Source organism: Salmo trutta, chromosome 1, assembly GCF_901001165.1.
Source record: "Salmo trutta chromosome 1, fSalTru1.1, whole genome shotgun sequence".
Classification (NCBI taxonomy): domain Eukaryota; kingdom Metazoa; phylum Chordata; class Actinopteri; order Salmoniformes; family Salmonidae; genus Salmo; species Salmo trutta.
Genome location: NC_042957.1, coordinates 7,188,385 through 7,207,505, shown reverse-complemented (window position 1 = coordinate 7,207,505; position 19,121 = coordinate 7,188,385). Strand labels below are relative to the sequence as shown.

The following is a 19,121-nucleotide window of genomic DNA, read 5'->3' as shown; positions in this document are numbered from 1 at the left end:
CTGTTTCCTCTGTAGTGTAGTATCTGACCGACTGTTTCCTCTGTAGTGTAATATCTGACTGACTGTTCCCTCTGTAGTGTAATATCTGACTGACTGTTCCCTCTGTAGTGTAGTATCTGACTGACTGTTCCCTCTGTAGTGTAGTATCTGACTGACTGTTCCCTCTGTAGTGTAATATCTGACCGACTGTTTCCTCTGTAGTGTAGTATCTGACTGACTGTTCCCTCTGTAGTGTAGTATCTGACTGACTGTTCTCTCTGTAGTGTAGTATCTGACCGACTGTTTCCTCTGTAGTGTAGTATCTGACCGACTGTTTCCTCTGTAGTATCTATCTGACCGACTGTTTCCTCTGTAGTATCTATCTGATCGACTGTTTCCTCTGTAGTGTAATATCTGACCGACTGTTTCCTCTGTAGTGTAATATCTGACCGACTGTTTCCTCTGTAGTGTAATATCTGACTGACTGTTTCCTCTGTAGTGTAGTATCTGGGGAACAGACAGAGACTATAGTGACACAACCTACTGGCTTCAAGACTCTACCCGTAGGTTGACTCATAATCCGCTTGGTGGGCGGGTTTAGGGTCATGAAATATTGTGTGGATGAAAGGCGTGTGGGTTAGTTGGGTCGGTTGAATAAAGAGAAAATAATGCATTCAAATTCCATAAATGTATAATTCTGGTGCAATTCATATCTGAAGGCTACATTGAAGTTTTTCTTTCCTTATATTATCTGCCGTTAGTTGCGTAGCCTCAGCATAAGCTTTAGAGCCTAACTGTAGCGCGCCAAATACACACCAATAGCCAAAGGCTTTCGGGAACTTGGGCAGGAAAAGTTAACGTGGATCCACTGAGGCTAAAAGGACAATGTCAGAGTTTATTTCAAGAAGAGAAAAGCTACAAAATGGAGAGTTGAAAATAAAGAGAAGGGAGGGACAGAAAAATGATGTTGGGGAAAGATTAGGTGAAGTGGTAAAAGAGGATGATGGCATGTTATGTTATGGCTATGCTACGTCTATGCTACGTCTATGCTATGGCTATGCTACGTCTATGCTATGGCTATGCTACGTCTATGCTACGTCTATGCTATGGCTATGCTACGTCTATGCTATGGCTATGCTACGTCTATGCTATGGCTATGCTACGTCTATGCTATGGCTATGTTACGTGTGACGATTGTGAAGCGCTCCACAAATTCAGTAACAGAACGGGGACTTCAAAACGGCACGTCAAGGGAACTCTACAGTTCAGATGGGTTAAATGGAATAGTTGCCTAGCTGAAATCTGGACACTGACTGTAGGTCAATGTAGGTCTGTAGGTCAATAACCTCTCACAAAATGCCTTCAGAAAGTATCCAGACCCCTTGACTTTTTTCACATAAAATTGATTAAATAAAAATGATCCTCATCATTCTACACACAATACCCCATAATGACATCACAATACCCCATAATGACAAAGAGAAAACAGGTTTTTAGAAAATGTAGCAAATGTATTACAAATAAAAAGATACCTTATTTAGTATTCAGACCGTTTGCTACGAGACTGGAAATTGAGCTCAGGTGAATCCTGTTTCATTGATCATCCTTGAGATGTTCCTACAACTTGATTGGAGTCCACCTGTGGTAAATTCAATTGATTGGACGTGATTTGGAAAGGCACACATCTGTCTATATAAGGTCCCACAGTTGACAGTGCATTCCAGAGCAAAAACAAAGCCATGAGGTCGAAGGAATTGTCCGTAGAGCTCCGAGACAGGATTGTGTCAAGGCACAGATCTGGGGAAGGGTACCAAAATATGTCTGCAGCATTGAAGGTCCCCAAGAACACAGTGGCCTCCATTCTTAAATGGAAGAAGTTTGGAACCACCAAGACTCTTCCTATAGCTGGCTCTGCCTGGCCGAACTGAGCAATCGAGGGGAAGAGCCTTGGTCAGGGAGGCGACCAAGAACCCGATGGTCACTCTGACAGAGCTCCAGAGTTCCTCTGTGGAGATGGGAGAACCTTCCAGAAGGACAACCATCTTGGCATCTCCACCAATCAGGCATTTATGGTAGAGTGGCCAGACGGAAGCCACTCCTCAGTAAAAGGCAAATGACAGCCCGCTTGGAGTTAAAGGACTCTGAGACCATGAGAAACAAGATTCTCTGGTCTGATGAAACCAAGATTGAACTCTTTGGCCTGAATGTCACATCAGAAGGAAACCTGGTACCATCCCTACGGTGAAGCACGGTGGTGGCAGCATCATGCTGTGGGAATGTTTTTCAGTGGCAGGGACTGGGAGACTAGTCAGGATCGAGGGAAAGATGAACGGAGCAAAGTACAGAGAGATCCTTGATAAAAACCTGCTCCAGAGCACTCAGGACCTCACACAGGGAGGAAGGTTCACCTAACAGGGCAATGACCCTAAGCACACAGCCAAGACAACACAGGAGTGGCTTCTCTGAATGTCCTTGAGTGGCTCAGCCAGAGCCCAGACATGAACCCGATCGAACATCTCTTGAGAGACCTGAAAATAGCTGTGCAGCGACGCTCCCCATCCAACATGACAGCGCTTGAGAGGATCTGCAGAGAAGAATGGGAGAAACTCCCAAAATACAGGTGTAGCGTCATATCCAAGAAGACTCGAGGCTGTAATCGCTGCCAAAGGAGATTCAACAAAGTACTGAATAAAGGGTCTGAATACTTATGTAAATGTGATATCAGTTATTTTTACAAAAAAAATAATATATGTTTTTGCTTTGTCACTATGGGGTATTGTTTGTAGATTGACGAGGGGGGGGGAAAAACTATTTAAATACATTTTAGAATAAGGCTGTAACGTGAAAAAATGGGGAAAAAGTGAAGGGGTCTGAATACTTTCCGAACGCACCATACCCTAATATAATATCGACTACTCCAAAATTAAGAGTTTCAGTAAAATTATACTCCAACTGTACATTTTGCCTCTGGAACAGGAGAGGTGAAATAGGATTTATTTATTTCAGAAAACGGTTTGGTGTTTTTTTTTTTTTTTAAATGGTCTATATCCTGTCAGTTTAACCTAAAATGTTTTTGTCAATGCTGAGTCTCAATATATACTGAGCAAAAATATAAACGCATCATGGAACAATTTCATAAGATTCTACTGTGTTACAGTTCATAAGGAAATCAGTCAAATGAAATGAATTAATTAGCCCCTAATCTATGGATTTCACATGACTGGGAATACAGATATGCATCTATTGGTCACAAAAAATGTAGGTGCGTGGATCAGAAAACCAGTCAGTATCTGGTGCGACCACCATTTGCCTCATGCAGCGAGACATCTCCTTCACATAGAGTTGATCAGGTTGTTGATTGTGGCCTGTGGAATGTTGTCCCACTCCTCTTCAATGGCTGTGCAAAGTTGCTGGATATTGGTGGGAACTGGAACATGCTGTCGATCCAGAGCATCCCAAACATGCTCAATGGGTGACATGTCTGATGAGGATGCAGGCCATGGAAGAACCGGGACATTTGCAAAATTGTGTACAGATCCTTGCGACATGGGGCTGTGCATTATCATGCTGAAACATGAGGTGATGGCGTCGGATGAATGGCACGACAATGGTTCCTCAGGATTTTGTCACGGTATCTCTGTGCATTCAAATTGCCATTGATAAAATGCAACTGTGTTTGTTGTCCGTAGCTTATGCCTGCCCATACCATAACCCCACCGCCACCATGAGGCACTCTGTTCACAACGTTGACATCAGCAAATCGGTCGCCCACACAATGCCATACACGTGGTCTGCGGTTATGAGGCGGGTTGGACGTTTGCCAAATTCTCTAAAACGACGTTGGAAGCAGCTTATGGTAGAGCAATTGACATTGAATTATCTGGCAACAGCTCTGGTGGACATTCCTGCAGTCAAAATCAAATCAAAACTTATTGGTCACACACTGTACACATATTTAGCAGATATTATTGCGGCTGTAGTGAAAAGCTTGTGTTCAATTGCACTCTCACTAAAAACTTGAGATGTGTGCCATTGTGTTGTGTGACATAACTGCACAGTTTAGAGTGGCCTTATAATATCCCCAGCACAAGGTGCACCAGTGTAATAATCATGCTGTTTAATCAGCTTCTTGATATGCCACACCTGTCAGGTGGATGGATTATTTTGGCAAAGGAGAAATGCTCACTAACAGGGAAGTAAACAAATTTGAGCAACAAAATTTGAGATAAATAAGCTTGCGTATGGAACATTTCTGAGATCTTTATATACATGTTGCGTCTATATTTTTGTTCAGTGTAGTTCTTCATTTTAGATAAAACAGAATTTGGAAAACTTCAAGAGATTGCAACGGGCGGAACATTGGCTCCAAAGTTTGAATTCTTAACGCAACTTAGAAACTATGACGAGGATGAAAGGACGAAGGAGACCATTTTAGAGTATGAGGCACATCTTCAGTTCTGACCAATAGCGATGAAGAAGAATATCTTCATTAAATCCCCCCCAACCACTTGTTTTTTCCGACTAGCGCTGACTTTTCCCCCTAACTAGCACTGACTTTTCCCCTTAACTAGCGCTGACTTTTCCCCCTAACTAGCGCTGACTTTTCCCCCTAACTAGCGCTGACTTTTCCCCCTAACTAGCACTGACTTTTCCCCCTAACTAGCGCTGACTTTTCCCCCTAACTAGCACTGACTTTTCCCCCTAACTAGCACTGACTTTTCCCCTAACTAGCACTGACTTTTCCCCCTAACTAGCACTGACTTTTCCCCCTAACTAGCACTGACTTTTCCCCCTAACTAGCACTGACTTTTCCCCCTAACTAGCGCTGACTTTTCCCCCTAACTAGCGCTGACTTTTCCCCCTAACTAACACTGACTTTTCCCCTAACTAGCGCTGACTTTTCCCCCTAACTAGCACTGACTTTTCCCCCTAACTAGCGCTGACTTTTCCCCCTAACTAGCACTGACTTTTCCCCTAACTAGCACTGACTTTTCCCCTAACTAGCGCTGACTTTTCCCCCTAACTAGCGCTGACTTTTCCCCCTAACTAGCACTGACTTTTCCCCCTAACTAGCACTGATTTTTCCCCCTAAATAGCACTGATTTTTCCCCCTAACTAGCGCTGACTTTTCCCCCTAACTAGCGCTGACTTTTCCCCCTAACTAGCACTGACTTTTCCCCCTAACTAGCACTGACTTTTCCCCCTAACTAGCACTGACTTTTCCCCCTAACTAGCACTGACTTTTCCCCCTAACTAGCACTGACTTTTCCCCCTAACTAGCACTGACTTTTCCCCCTAACTAGCACTGACTTTTCCCCCTAACTAGCGCTGACTTTTCCCCTAACTAGCACTGACTTTTCCCCCTAACTAGCACTGACTTTTCCCCTAACTAGCACTGACTTTTCCCCTAACTAGCACTGACTTTTCCCCCTAACTAGCACTGACTTTTCCCCCTAACTAGCGCTGACTTTTCCCCCTAACTAGCGCTGCCTTTTCCCCCTAACTAGCGCTGCCTTTTCCCCCTAACTAGCGCTGCCTTTTCCCCCTAACTAGCACTGACTTTTCCCCTAACTAGCGCTGACTTTTCCCCCTAACTAGCACTGCCTTTTCCCCCTAACTAGCACTGACTTTTCCCCTAACTAGCACTGACTTTTCCCCCTAACTAGCGCTGACTTTTCCCCCTAACTAGCGCTGACTTTTCCCCCTAACTAGCGCTGACTTATCCCCCTAACTAGCACTGACTTTTCCCCCTAACTAACACTGACTTTTCTGATAGCTACTATACTGAGGAAAAATGTACTTACTGTGACATATGGTTGACTCACCTAGCTATCTTTATATGAATACAAGTAAGTGGTGGAGATGAGTTCTGAGAGATGACATAAGCCCATCTTCAGATAAATGGCAATTATTATATATAGTATGTGGTCATCAATGATGTGCTTTGTGGGAAATACACTTAGGTAATTAGTTCTCATGCAGGCTCAGAGTGTATACAGTTGTTTGCCTTGGCAGTAGTCTACATACCGCATAAGCATCAGAGAGATGATGTAATCCTTTCTTCAGGTACTGGTAGTGCTGGTCTCTCAATAGAGTGGGCCTGAGGAGAAAACACAGAGCGGAAATCCATACATGTACACATTTTGGTTGCTAATAGGCTGAGCGTCAGTCTGTTTGTGCTATCATGCCAACTCACTGCCATGTATGGCTTGACAATGACAGCAATGGAGTAGGCGAGAGTATAAACTGATCTGGAACCAGGCTACATTATGGCTGCTAAAGCTAGTAACACATCTATCAGTCCAGTGTTAACGCTAAATTGTAATTATTATTTCGTCTCTATAGCCTATTTATTGCCTTACCTCCCTACATTTGCACACACTGTACATAGATTTTTACATTGTGTTATTGACTGTATATTTGTTTATGTGTATCTCTGTGTTGTTGTTTTTGTCGCACTGCTTTGCTTTATCTAGGCCAGGTCGCAGTTGTAAATGAGAACTTGTTCTCAACTAGCCTACCTGGTTACATAAAAGGTAGAATAAAAAAATAACTAAAATCTGATATTGGCTTGGATACATACACAACAAACATAACATAGGCTACACAATAAGCTAAATACATTTGGAGTACCTTCAAATACTAGGCTACCTTTTATGCATATAATATGCATTTTTATATGTTTAAAACTACTGTACATTCTACTTAGAGTGACTTCTTTAACAACTTCAGAAGAAAATCATGTCTCTCCTTTCTCCCAATTAACCAACTCAGTACTGTTGATCTGCAGGTACCAGCAGTGATCTCCCAATTAACCAACTCAGTACTGTTGATCTGCAGGTACCAGCAGTGATCTCCCAATTAACCAACTCAGTACTGTTGATCTGCAGGGGCCAGCAGTGATCTCCCAATTAACCAACTCAGTACTGTTGATCTGCAGGGGCCAGCAATGATCTCCCAATTAACCAACTCAGTACTGTTGATCTGCAGGGGCCAGCAGTGATCTCCCAATTAACCAACTCAGTACTGTTGATCTGCAGGTACCAGCAGTGATCTCCCAATTAACCAACTCAGTACTGTTGATCTGCAGGTACCAGCAGTGATCTCCCAATTAACCAACTCAGTACTGTTGATCTGCAGGTACCAGCAGTGATCTCCCAATTAACCAACTCAGTACTGTTGATCTGCAGGTACCAGCAGTGATCTCCCAATTAACCAACTCAGTACTGTTGATCTGCAGGGGCCAGCAGTGATCTCCCAATTAACCAACTCAGTACTGTTGATCTGCAGGGGCCAGCAGTGATCTCCCAATTAACCAACTCAGTACTGTTGATCTGCAGGTACCAGCAGTGATCTCCCAATTAACCAACTCAGTACTGTTGATCTGCAGGGGCCAGCAGTGATCTCCCAATTAACCAACTCAGTACTGTTGATCTGCAGGGGCCAGCAATGATCTCCCAATTAACCAACTCAGTACTGTTGATCTGCAGGGGCCAGCAGTGATCTCCCAATTAACCAACTCAGTACTGTTGATCTGCAGGGGCCAGCAGTGATCTCCCAATTAACCAACTCAGTACTGTTGATCTGCAGGGGCCAGCAGTGATCTCCCAATTAACCAACTCAGTACTGTTGATCTGCAGGGGCCAGCAGTGATCTCCCAATTAACCAACTCAGTACTGTTGATCTGCAGGGGCCAGCAGTGACACGTGCACATCCATTCCCCTGCGTCTAAGGCTGTGTGTGTGTGTGTGTGTGTAGAGGTGCATGTAATTAGAATCTACCTGCTTTGGTCTGCTATGTTCAGTACAGGCTTAGTCACTGAGTTAGTCACAGATCAGCTGGCATTTCATTATTACCATACTGTACAATAAGAACATCACAACACCCCAGCAACCACACAGACGTTAACACAGATGTCTCCAAGCACTACAGCTGTTACATATTGTAGCAACCTTTGATAAAGCATACTGTCCTTTCAAACTTGAATGTTTGGACTAGGATGGATAATACCTTTACAGGCTAATCAGAATTAAATTAGAAGTTGTAATTTGTATTCAGATGTGCTGGTCTGTCTTCATCTCATAGATAGATAGATAGATAGATAGATAGATAGATAGATAGATAGATAGATAGATAGATAGATAGATAGATAGATAGATAGATAGATAGATAGATAGATAGATAGATAGATAGAGCTGACGTACCTACGTTATATAGGTAGGCACATGACGTAATGACACCACGTAAAATGTTGCGCTAAACGTGCAACATAGCATTCCTAACCTAGCTCACAATGTCTGCTGTGTGGATCGAGCAGTCAACAAGTCAAGCAGTCATTTGAAAGAGTAACAACATTTCAGCGAGACAACTCAAAGGTGAAATCCATTAAAGCCAAGATAATGGAATTCATTGCCCTTGACAATCAACCGTTCTCTGTCGTGGGTGACGTTGGCTTTCGGCGACTGGTTGAGCACCGGTACCAAGTGCGCTATTTTTCAGATGTTGCCCTACCGGAGTTACACAGTAATAGCGTCACTGCTATGAGCTTCACAACTTATATACTATGGAATGCCATTTGGGTCTTTGCGTATCAAAAAAGATACAGTAACTCTGTCAAAGCTGTACAAAAAAGTCTGCAAACAAGCAAACACCAGCCACGAATGATGTTTACAATACCATGTTGGTAATAAAGCATAATTTGTTCGACCGCAACTTCTGGGGTAGCTAGCTTTAGTTTGGTACCTAGCTAGCACCAATACAACCAGTCTGAAAACAATGACCAGTAGAAACTGCAGTCATTTTCATTATTCTTAGCAATGATTAAGGAATCCTTGTGAGTAAGTATTAGCTAGGTTGCCACTTCTATTGAAATTGAACTTCTGTTCAGGAAAATAAATAGCTAGCCAGCTACTTAACCCTGTTGTCCAAAGCTAACATTATAAGCAGCCAACTAGCTTCATCTGGCTAGTGAGGCTTGACTGGACCGGGTTATGTGTTGTGAAGCTAGCCACAATTAGGATTAGGCACAATAGTGGACTTTGCGGTTAGCCTTCAAAATAAAACTATGGCGTAATTCTACTATTTGTATTTATTTGCATCACTGTCAATGGCATACTTTTATTTTGAAGGCAAATTGCAAATTCCACTATGTCATTGACAGTGATGCAAATTAATACAAATAGTAGGAATATGCCATACCTTTATTTTGAAGGCTAACAGCAAAGTCCACTATTATGGCTAATCCTTATTGTGGCTAGCTTCACATAGATGGGTCCAACCATTAATCAAATAAGAACTGTCTTAGAAATTAGGCTTATTTTAGATGACAACTAGCTTTATAGTTAGTTAGCTAGCTAACTATAGCTACTGAAACAGATGTCATTTTTCTATGTTTTTGGGGAAGAACATTGTTTGGATCCATGAGCTAGATAGCTTTTTTTTTTAATGACCAGCACTGAAGGTGTGCGAGACAACCTCACCAGCATCATAGCAGACGTATCGATTAATCATTGTGACATGAAATACGAGTGATAGTGTAATCAATGTGTAATAACTTTGTAAAAAAAAAATGAATGAACGCGTTAAATTATTATATGACCTGCGGTCATATTTAGGCCCTGATTAGTCAACAAGCGTATTATTTGACACGTCAAATAGTGTTAACTAGGATTTGTAAGTCGCTCTGGATAAGAGCGTCGGCTAAATGACTTAAATGTAAATGAGTCAGTTAAGAACAAATTCTTATTTACAATATTGTCCTACCCCGGCCAAACCCGGACGACGCTGGGCTAATTGTGTGCCGTCCTATGGGACTCCCAATCACAGCCGGATGTGATACAGCCTGGATTCGAACCAGGGACTGTAATGACACCTCTTGCACTGAGATGAAGTGCCTTAGACCACTGCGTCCATGTGTGCGTGTGTGTTAACTATTTAACTGTACTAGAATGCTTAAAAGGCCACTAAAATATTTAAATATCGGTTGTCAGTATCGTTTCTATTTTGGCAAGGAAAAAAAAAATCGGATATCGGCCAAAAATATAATATCGGTACATCACTAATATATATATTTATTACCAGTCAAAAGTTTGGACACACCTACTCTACAGCTCTTTCAAAGTGACCATCGGGGTTCTTGGTCACCTCCCTGGACAAGGCCCTTCTCCCCTGATTGCTCAGTTTGGCCAGGCGGCCAGCTCTAGGAATTGTCTTGGTGGTTACAAACTTATTCCATTTAAGAATGATGGAGGCCACTGTGTTCTTGGGAACCTTCAATGCTACAGAAATGTTTTGGTACCCTTCCCCAGATCTGTGCCTCGACACAATCCTGTCTCGGAGCTCTACGGACAATTCCTTCAACCTCATGGCTTGGTTTTTGCTCTGACATGTACTGTCAACTGTGGGACCTCATATAGACGGGTGTGTTCCTTTCCACATCATGTCCAATCAATTGAATTTACTACAGGTGGACTCCAATCAAGTTGTAGAAACATCTCAAGGATGATCAATGGAAACAGGATGCACCTGAGCTCAATTTCAAGTCTCATAGCAAAAGGGTCTGAATACTTATGTAAATAAGGTATTTGTTTATTAATACATTTGCACAATTTTTCTACAAACCCATTTTTGCTTTGTCATTATGGGGTATTGTGTGTAGATTGCTGAGGATTTTTAAAAAAAAATGTTTTTTTTTAATTATCCATAAGGCTGTAACGTAACAAAACTTGGAAAAAGTCAAGGGGTCTGAATACTTTCCGAAGGCACTATATATAGGGGAAGGTATAATACCAATGTCGTTTTTCATTTTACATGAATATCCCAGCAACCAGACAATATGACTATTACTGGCTAGAAGAGTTACATTACATTGTGATAATGTGAGTCATCATGATCATTGTCTAAGCGGTGATGTATGTTGTTCATTCCATCCTACTGCGGTGCGGTCTGTCGAAGTCTGGTCGGACACAACAATCAGCTGTGCTAGATACGTTGTCCTGGAAACGGCGTGAGTCAGTCAACCTGTTATTGGTTGACTGATAACTACATACAGTATGTGGTGGTTGGGTCGGGGGGGGGGGGGTTCAAGGCAAACAACAAAATATATGTGTGTGTGTGTGGGGGGAGGGGGGTCAATGCAAACAGTGCGTGTAGAGAGAACAAGACAGACATATAACAGAGGCCTGGCTGAACTGAAGGTCATGTTTCATATACACCACCCACCCAACACTGTAGTGTGTTTTGACTGCTGGGGTATTAGTCATGAACATATCTTCACTAATTTAATAGTACTTGATGACAGTAGATTGTGCTCGGTGCTTGTAATGCTTACTTACACATGTTCAGTATTAAGTGGCCCTGTGTCGTGGGTTCGATTCTTGCTGGAGCCACCCATACAAAATGCATTACTGTGAGTCGCTTTGTAAAAAAGGTGTCTACTTTTTCCCCACATTTTGTTGCATTGCAGCCTGAATTTAAAATTGATTCAATTTAGATTTTGTGTCAATGGCCTACACACAATACCCCATAATGTCAAAGTGGATTTGTGTTTTTAGAAATGGTTCAAAATGAATAACAAATTCAAAGCTGAAATGTCTTGAGTCAAAAAGTATTCAACCCCTTTGTTATGGTAAGCCTAAATAAGTTCACAAGTAAAAATGTGCTTAATAAGTCACATAATAACAAGGCCACCTATTGATAGATGGGTAAAAATGAAAAATTAAATAGACATTGAATATCCCTTTGAGCATTGTAAAGTTATTAATTACACTCCATTGGTGTATCAATACACCCAGTCACTACAAAGATACAGGCGTCCTTCCTAACTCAGATGTATCAATACACCCAGTCACTACAAAGATACAGGCGTCCTTCCTAACTCAGATGTATCAATACACCCAGTCACTACAAAGATACAGGCGTCCTTCCTAACGCAGATGTATCAATACACCCAGTCACTACAAAGATACAGGCGTCCTTCCTAACGCAGATGTATCAATACACCCAGTCACTACAAAGATACAGGCGTCCTTCCTAACTCAGATGTATCCATACACCCAGTCACTACAAAGATACAGGCGTCCTTCCTAACTCAGATGTATCAATACACCCAGTCACTACAAAGATACAGGCGTCCTTCCTAACGCAGATACCGGAGAGAAAACCACTCAGGGATCTCACCGTAAGGCCAATGATGACGTAAAACTGTTACAACATTGTAGTTACTCCACAATACTAACCTAATTGACAGAGTGAAAATAAGGAAGTCTGTACAGAATACAAATATTCAAAAACATGCATCCTGTTTGCAATAAGGCACTAAAGTAAAACTGCAAAAAAAATGTGGCAAAGTAATGAGCTTTATGTCCTGAATAAAAAGCGTTGTGTTGGATTTTCCCCCAAAATATCACTGATTATCACTCTTCATATTTTCAAGCATGGTGGTGGCTGCATCATGTTATGGGTATGCTTGTCATCAGCAAAATCCTAGAGGAAAACCTGGTTCAGTTTGCTTTACAGTCACTGGTATACAAATTCAACTTTCAGCAGGACAATAACCTAAAACACAAGGAGAAATATAGACTCGAGTTGCTTACCAAGACAACTTTGAATGTTCTCAATAAAATATGCATACATTTCTAAAAACATATTTTCACTTTGTCATTATGGGGTATTGTGTGTAGATGGGTGAGGAAAAAAATAAACTTAATCAATTTTGAATTCAGGCTGTAACAACAAAATGTGGAGTAAATCAAGGGCATGAATACTTTCTGAAGGCAATATGATATACTCACTCTGTCATGGTGATAAAAACAGGTGTGGTGCTTTGAATGGAGAGAAAATGACAGAAACAAGACATTGCTATGATGTTCCGGTACTACCTCTGGTCCGTCATTACAGCCAGTACTACCTCTGGTCCGTCATTACAGCTAGTACTACTTGCGTCCTAAATAGCTGTCCTTTTGAGTATGCAAAAAAATTATGTTTAATAGTATGCGAGTATACTTCAAATGCCCGGATGTAAGTCATTACGGCTTTGACAACAGCTGACAATTAGTTATCAACAAATAGTGGGAAACAACACAATCGCGCATTCTTCGTATGCCAAAATAGAATGCTTTATAATGTGGGAATTTTCGAAAAATCTACTAATGCCTGGATGTTGTACTCATTTCCACTCTTCTTCTAGTAGGATTAGATGCACACTTTTCCTCCTCAATGCATTGGAAGAGGTGGGCTGCCCTAGTTCTGCCAAATAATGTTTGTACCATGTTGTGTTGCTACCATGTTGTTGTCATGTTGTGTTGCTACCATGTTGTGTTGCTACCATGTTGTTGTCATGTTGTGTTGCTCCCTGTTGTTGTCATGTTGTGTTTCTACCATGTTGTGTTGCTACCATGTTGTTGTCATGTTGTGTTGCTCCCTGTTGTTGTCATGTTGTGTTTCTACCATGTTGTTGTCATGTTGTGCTGCTACCATGTTGTGTTGCTACCATGTTGTTGTCATGTTGTGTTGCTCCCTGTTGTTGTCATGTTGTGTTTCTACCATGTTGTTGTAATGTTGTGCTGCTACCATGTTGTGTTGCTACCATGTTGTTGTCATGTTGTGTTGCTCCCTGTTGTTGTCATGTTGTGTTTCTACCATGTTGTTGTCATGTTGTGCTGCTACCATGTTGTGTTGCTACCATGTTGTTGTTATGTTGTGTTACTACCATGCTGTGTTGTCATGTGTTGTTGCCTTGCTATGTTGTTGTCTTTAGGTCTCTCTTGATGTAGTGTTGTCTCTATTGTTGTGATGTGTGTTTTGTCCTATATTGTATTTTTAATTTTTAATCCCAGGCCCCTGTCCCCATAGGATGCCTTTTGCCTTTTGGTAGGCCGTCATTGTAAATAAGAATTTGTTCTTAACTGACTTGCCTAGTTAAATAAAGGGTAAATAAATAAAATTATAATTATAATAAAATGATCAAGTAGCCAAACAAAACAAGGCTACTTAAATTGGGAAGATGCCGAATAGCAAAGCTTCTGCGGTGGTGTTGAAACGTAGACAGTCGTTTTCGTTCTCCTTAAAAGGATCACGAGTATTGCATCGTAGGCTACATCTTAGAAAACAGAAGTCTTATTCGATTTTTAACCCAAAGTGGATTTCTATTTTCTCATTGAAAAAAAAAAAAAAAGAGTGCCTTCGTCAAAGCTTTTAAACTAAAGTACTAAACCACCTTTTGATTTCTGACACCGGGGCACCTGGGAGTCGCGATGCGGCTGCGTTATTGATGTCATGTTAATCATGTGGATTGTTGTAGGTTTTCTAGGCTAGACTACCTGCTTAATGAATGTATCGAGCCTTAGCAGTCACTCTAATCTCCTTCCCAAAGAGCAGTGTTTTAGTTTATTACCATGCTGCCGTTCTGAATTGAGACGCACCAGCCTTTTGATTAGACTTTTTTTTCTTAGTTTTAGTGTGTTTAAGCTATTTGACTGATTAAATAAATATATATTTTTAGTTTTAGTGTGTTTAAGCCATTTGACTGATATATATAAAGTTGAAGTCGGAGGTTTACATACACTTGGGTTGGAGACATTAAAACTCATTTTTCAACCACTCAACAAATGTATTGTTAACAAACTATAGTTTTGGCAAGTTGGTTAGGACATCTACAGTGTGCATGACAAGTAATTTTTCCAACAATTGTTTCACTTATAATTCACTGTATCACAATTCCAGTGGGTCAGAAGTTTACATGCACTAAGTTGACTGTGCCTTTAAACAGCTTGGAAAATTCCAGAAAATGATGTCATGGCTTTAGAGGCTTCTGATAGGCTAATTGACATAATTTGAGTCAATTGGAGGTGTACCTGTGGATGTATTTCAAGGCCTACCTTCAAACTCAGTGCCTCTTGCTTGACGTCATGGGAAAATCTAAAGAAATCAGCCAAGACCTTAGAAAAAAGAAATTCTGGTTTATCCTTGGGAGCAATTTCCAAACGCCTGAAGGTACCACGTTCATCTGTACAAACAATAGTACGCAAGTATTAACACCATAACACGCGTATGTAGCGCTTGGCTTCACTGTGACTACGGTGGGAGATGAGGAAAGACCGGTATGTTTACTGTGTCTAAAAATGTTGGCAGCGGACAGCATGAAGCCAAATAAATTAAGGCGTCACTTAAAGACATTACACCCCAATCACGCTGATAAGCCGCTTGAGTTTTTTTCAGCGAAAACGTGCCAAATATTGTCAACAATCGTCCCGCTTTGTGAATGCTTCTTCAGTAAACCAGCGAGCACTGTTAGCATCATATAAGGTGGCGTACCAAATTGCTCAGTGCAAAAAAAAAACACTACATAGCAGAGGAGCTGATACTGCCTGCAGCATTAGACATGGTCTCTGTCATGCTGGATGACGCAAGTGCTGCAAAAATAAAAACTATCCCTCTGTCCAATGACACTGTCGCCAGACGTATAAATGACATTGCTAACGATCTTAAAGAACAGCTGGTAGATAAACTCAAAGACAAACGTTTTGCCTTACAGTTCGATGAAGCAACTGACAGCAACAAAGACTGTTTGTTTATCGCTTATGTACGTTTTGACATGACAAACTCCCTGTGTGAGGATCTACTTTTTTGTAAATATGTCAGAGACAGAGCCACAGCTGAAGAGATATTTAAAATGCTGGACTGCTTCCTGACTGAGAATGGGCTAAAGTGGGAGAACTGCATTGGTGTTTGCAGTGATGGTGCACAGACCATGGCAGGGATGAGAAAAGGACTTCGGGCACTCATCAAGAAGGCCTCACCTAATGCTGAGTGGACACACTGTGTTATACACAGAGAAGCACTGGCATCAAGGCACCTTTCCTCTGAATTAAGTGAGGTTATGACTGACATTGTAGGTGTAGTCAATTGTATAAAGACCAGACCACTAAAAACAAGAGTCTTCTCTGCTATCTGTGAGGAGATGGGAGCTGAACATCAAGCTGTGCTGTTTCACAGTGAAGCAAGGTGGCTGTCACGAGGAAAAGTCTTGTCCCGAGTTTTTGAGCACAGAGAGCAGATAAGAATGTTTTTGGAGCAGGAGCACAAGTATGACATCACAGAAACATTTAGTGATGAGAACTTCCTGGCAAAACTGGCCTACCTGAGTGACATATTTGGAAAGCTAAATGAACTAAATCTACAGCTTCAAGGGAAAGATAAACACCTCCCTCAGGTCACAGACAAGATCAGCTCTTTCACTGCAATGTGGGGCAGGCGACTTGATGAAGGAAATACTGATTCATTGGAGAACCTGCATGAATTTGTTGACACTACTGACTATGATGCCACCTCAGTGATTCCATATATTAAGGAGCATATTTCATCACTGATGGGATTCTTTAAAAAGTACTTCCCTGAAAACAGTTCCCAATATGACTGGGTGAGAGATCCTTTCAATGCACCAGCTCCAACTGGTTTCAGCTCTGCAGAGGAGGACCAGTTCATTGATATGACGTCTGACTCCACATTCAGACTGAGGTTCACATCACAGACAATGAGTGAATTCTGGCTGAGTGTAGAGAGGCAGTATCCACTCTTAGGGCAGAGGGCCATGGGCATTCTTCTTCCTTTTGCAACATCTTATCTTTGTGAGACTGGCTTCTCTGCTGTTGCTGCACTGAAGACCAAGTACAGGTCCCAGCTAAACATTGAGCAGGAGCTGAGAGTTGCAGTATGATGCTTCAAACCCCGCTTGGAAAAGCTGTGCTCTGCAAACCGTGCTCATTGTAGCCATTAATCCTGACTTCCTCATTTTGATTTAAAAAAAAATCAGCACATTGTTTTATTCATTTTTGTTTTATAGGTCAAAATGTTTCATATATTGTGCTCCTGAGTTAATGTTGCTGATCAATTTGAATTTATTATTTATTGATTATATAGAATTTTATTTTTCAGTATCAAATGGTCAAAAAATGTTTACAGTTTAAATAAGGGTTGAATTTTTTTTTTTTTTCAGGCAAATTGATGCACTTGAAGTCTTTTCTGTTACAAACAAAAAAAAACAATGTTAATAAAGTTATTCTTTGTAGTAAGTTGATCTATATTTCTTTCTTTTTTCTTTAATGTTAATAAGGATACAATGTTATGCAGAGGTGTACTTATAACAATTTTATAGACAAATGATACTATTTACAGTCGCGGCGGAGAGTTGGGGGGGGCGCGAAATGTTTACTTCTTCCTAGGGGGGGCGTAACAGAAAATAATTGAGAAGCACTGAGTTAAAGTGACTATGCATATACTATAAACAGAGAGTAGCAGCAGTGTAAAAAGAGGGGGTGGGGGGCACACAATGCAAATAGTCCGGGTAGCCATTTGATTACCTGTTCAGGAGTCTTATGGCTTGTGGGTAAAAACTGTTGAGAAGCCTTTTTGTCCTAGACTTGGCACTCCGGTACCGCTTGCCATGCAGTAGTAGAGAGAACAGTCTATGACTGGGGTGGCTGGGGTCTTTGACAATTTTTAGGGCCTTCCTCAGACACCGCCTGGTGTAGAGGTCCTGGATGGCAGGCAGCTTTGCCCCAGTGATGTACTGGGCCGTACGTACTACCCTCTGTAGTGCCTTGCAGTCAGAGATCGCAAGCAATTGCCGTACCAGGCAGTGATGCAACCAGTCAGGATGCTCTCGATGTTGCAGCTGTAAAACCTTTTGAGGATCTCAGGACCCATGCCAAATCTTTTTAGTTTTCTTCACAACTGTCTTGGTGTGTTTGGACCATTCTAGTTTGTTGTTGATGTAGACACCAAGGAACTTGAAGCTCTCAACCTGCTCCACTACAGCCCCGTCGATGAGAATGGGGGCGTGCTTGGTCCTCCTTTTCCTGTAGTCCACAATAATCTCCTTAGTCTTGGTTACGTTGAGGGATAGGTTGTTCATCTGTACAAAAAATAGTACGCAAGTATAAACACCATGGGACCACGCAGCCGTCATACCGCTCAGGAAGGAGACGCGTTCTGTCTCCTAGAGATGAACATACTTTGGTGCGAAAAGTGCAAAACAATCCCAGAACAACAGCAAAGGACCTTGTGAAGATGCTGGAGGAAATAGCTACAAAAGTATCTATATCCACAGTAAAACGAGTCCTATATGGACATAACCTGAAAGGCCACTCAGCAAGGAAGAAGCCACTGCTCCAAAACTCCCAGAAAAAAAGCCAGACTACGGTTTGCAGCTGCACATGGGGACAAAGATCTTACTTTTTGGAGAAATGTCCTCTGGTCTGATGAAACAAAAATAAAACTGTTTGGCCATAAATACCATAGTTGTTTGGAGGAAAAAGGGGGGCTTGCAAGCTGAAGAACACCATCCCAACCGTGAAGCACGGGGGTGGCAGCATCATATTGTGGGGGTGCTTTGCTGCAGGATGGACTGGTGCACTTCATAAAATAGATGGCATCATGAGGTAGGAAAATTATGTGGCTATATTGAAGCAACATCTCAAGACATCAGTCAGGAAGTTAAAGCTTGGTTGTAAATGACTCTTCCAAATGGACAATGACCCCAAGCAAATACTAATTGAGTGTATGTAAACTTCTGACCCACTGGGAATGTGATGAAAGAAATAAAAGCTGAAATAAATAATTCTCTATTATTCTGACATTTCACATTCTTAAAATAAAGTGGTGATCCTAACTGACCTAAGACAGGGAATTTTTACTAGGATTAAATGTCAGGAATTGTGAAAAACTGAGTTTAAATGTATTTGAGTTTAAATGTATTTGGCTAAGGTGTATGTAAACTTCTGACTTCAACTGTATATATATATATATATATATATATATTTTTTTTTTTTTTTAATTACTTTTAGTGTGTTTAAGCTATTTGACTGATATATACACACACATACATACACACACTACCGTTCCAGAATTTGGGGTAATAGTCATTTCGGCTTTGACAACTTTTCTTTATATTGGCTTTTTCTTTGCAACTCTGCCTAGCAGGCCAGCATCCCGGTGTAGCCTCTTCACTGTTGACGTTGAGACTGGTGTTTTGCGGGTACTATTTAATGAAGCTGGCAGTTGATTCTCAAACTATTTCTCAAACTAGACACTAATGTTCAGAAAGGTGAAACGTTAACAACCTTGTACATAACTTGTTCAGAAAG

General features: G+C 41.4%; 1 protein-coding gene across 1 annotated transcript in view; it reads right to left on the bottom strand.

Annotated features, from left to right (window-relative positions):
* Positions 1-19,121, bottom strand: part of fntb (farnesyltransferase, CAAX box, subunit beta) — a 40,051-nt gene that overhangs the window by 19,957 nt on the left and 973 nt on the right. The window contains exon 3 of the mRNA XM_029702348.1: positions 6,007-6,079. Within this exon, the coding sequence (XP_029558208.1) occupies positions 6,007-6,079 (73 nt within the window). The remainder of the gene's footprint in view (positions 1-6,006; positions 6,080-19,121) is intronic.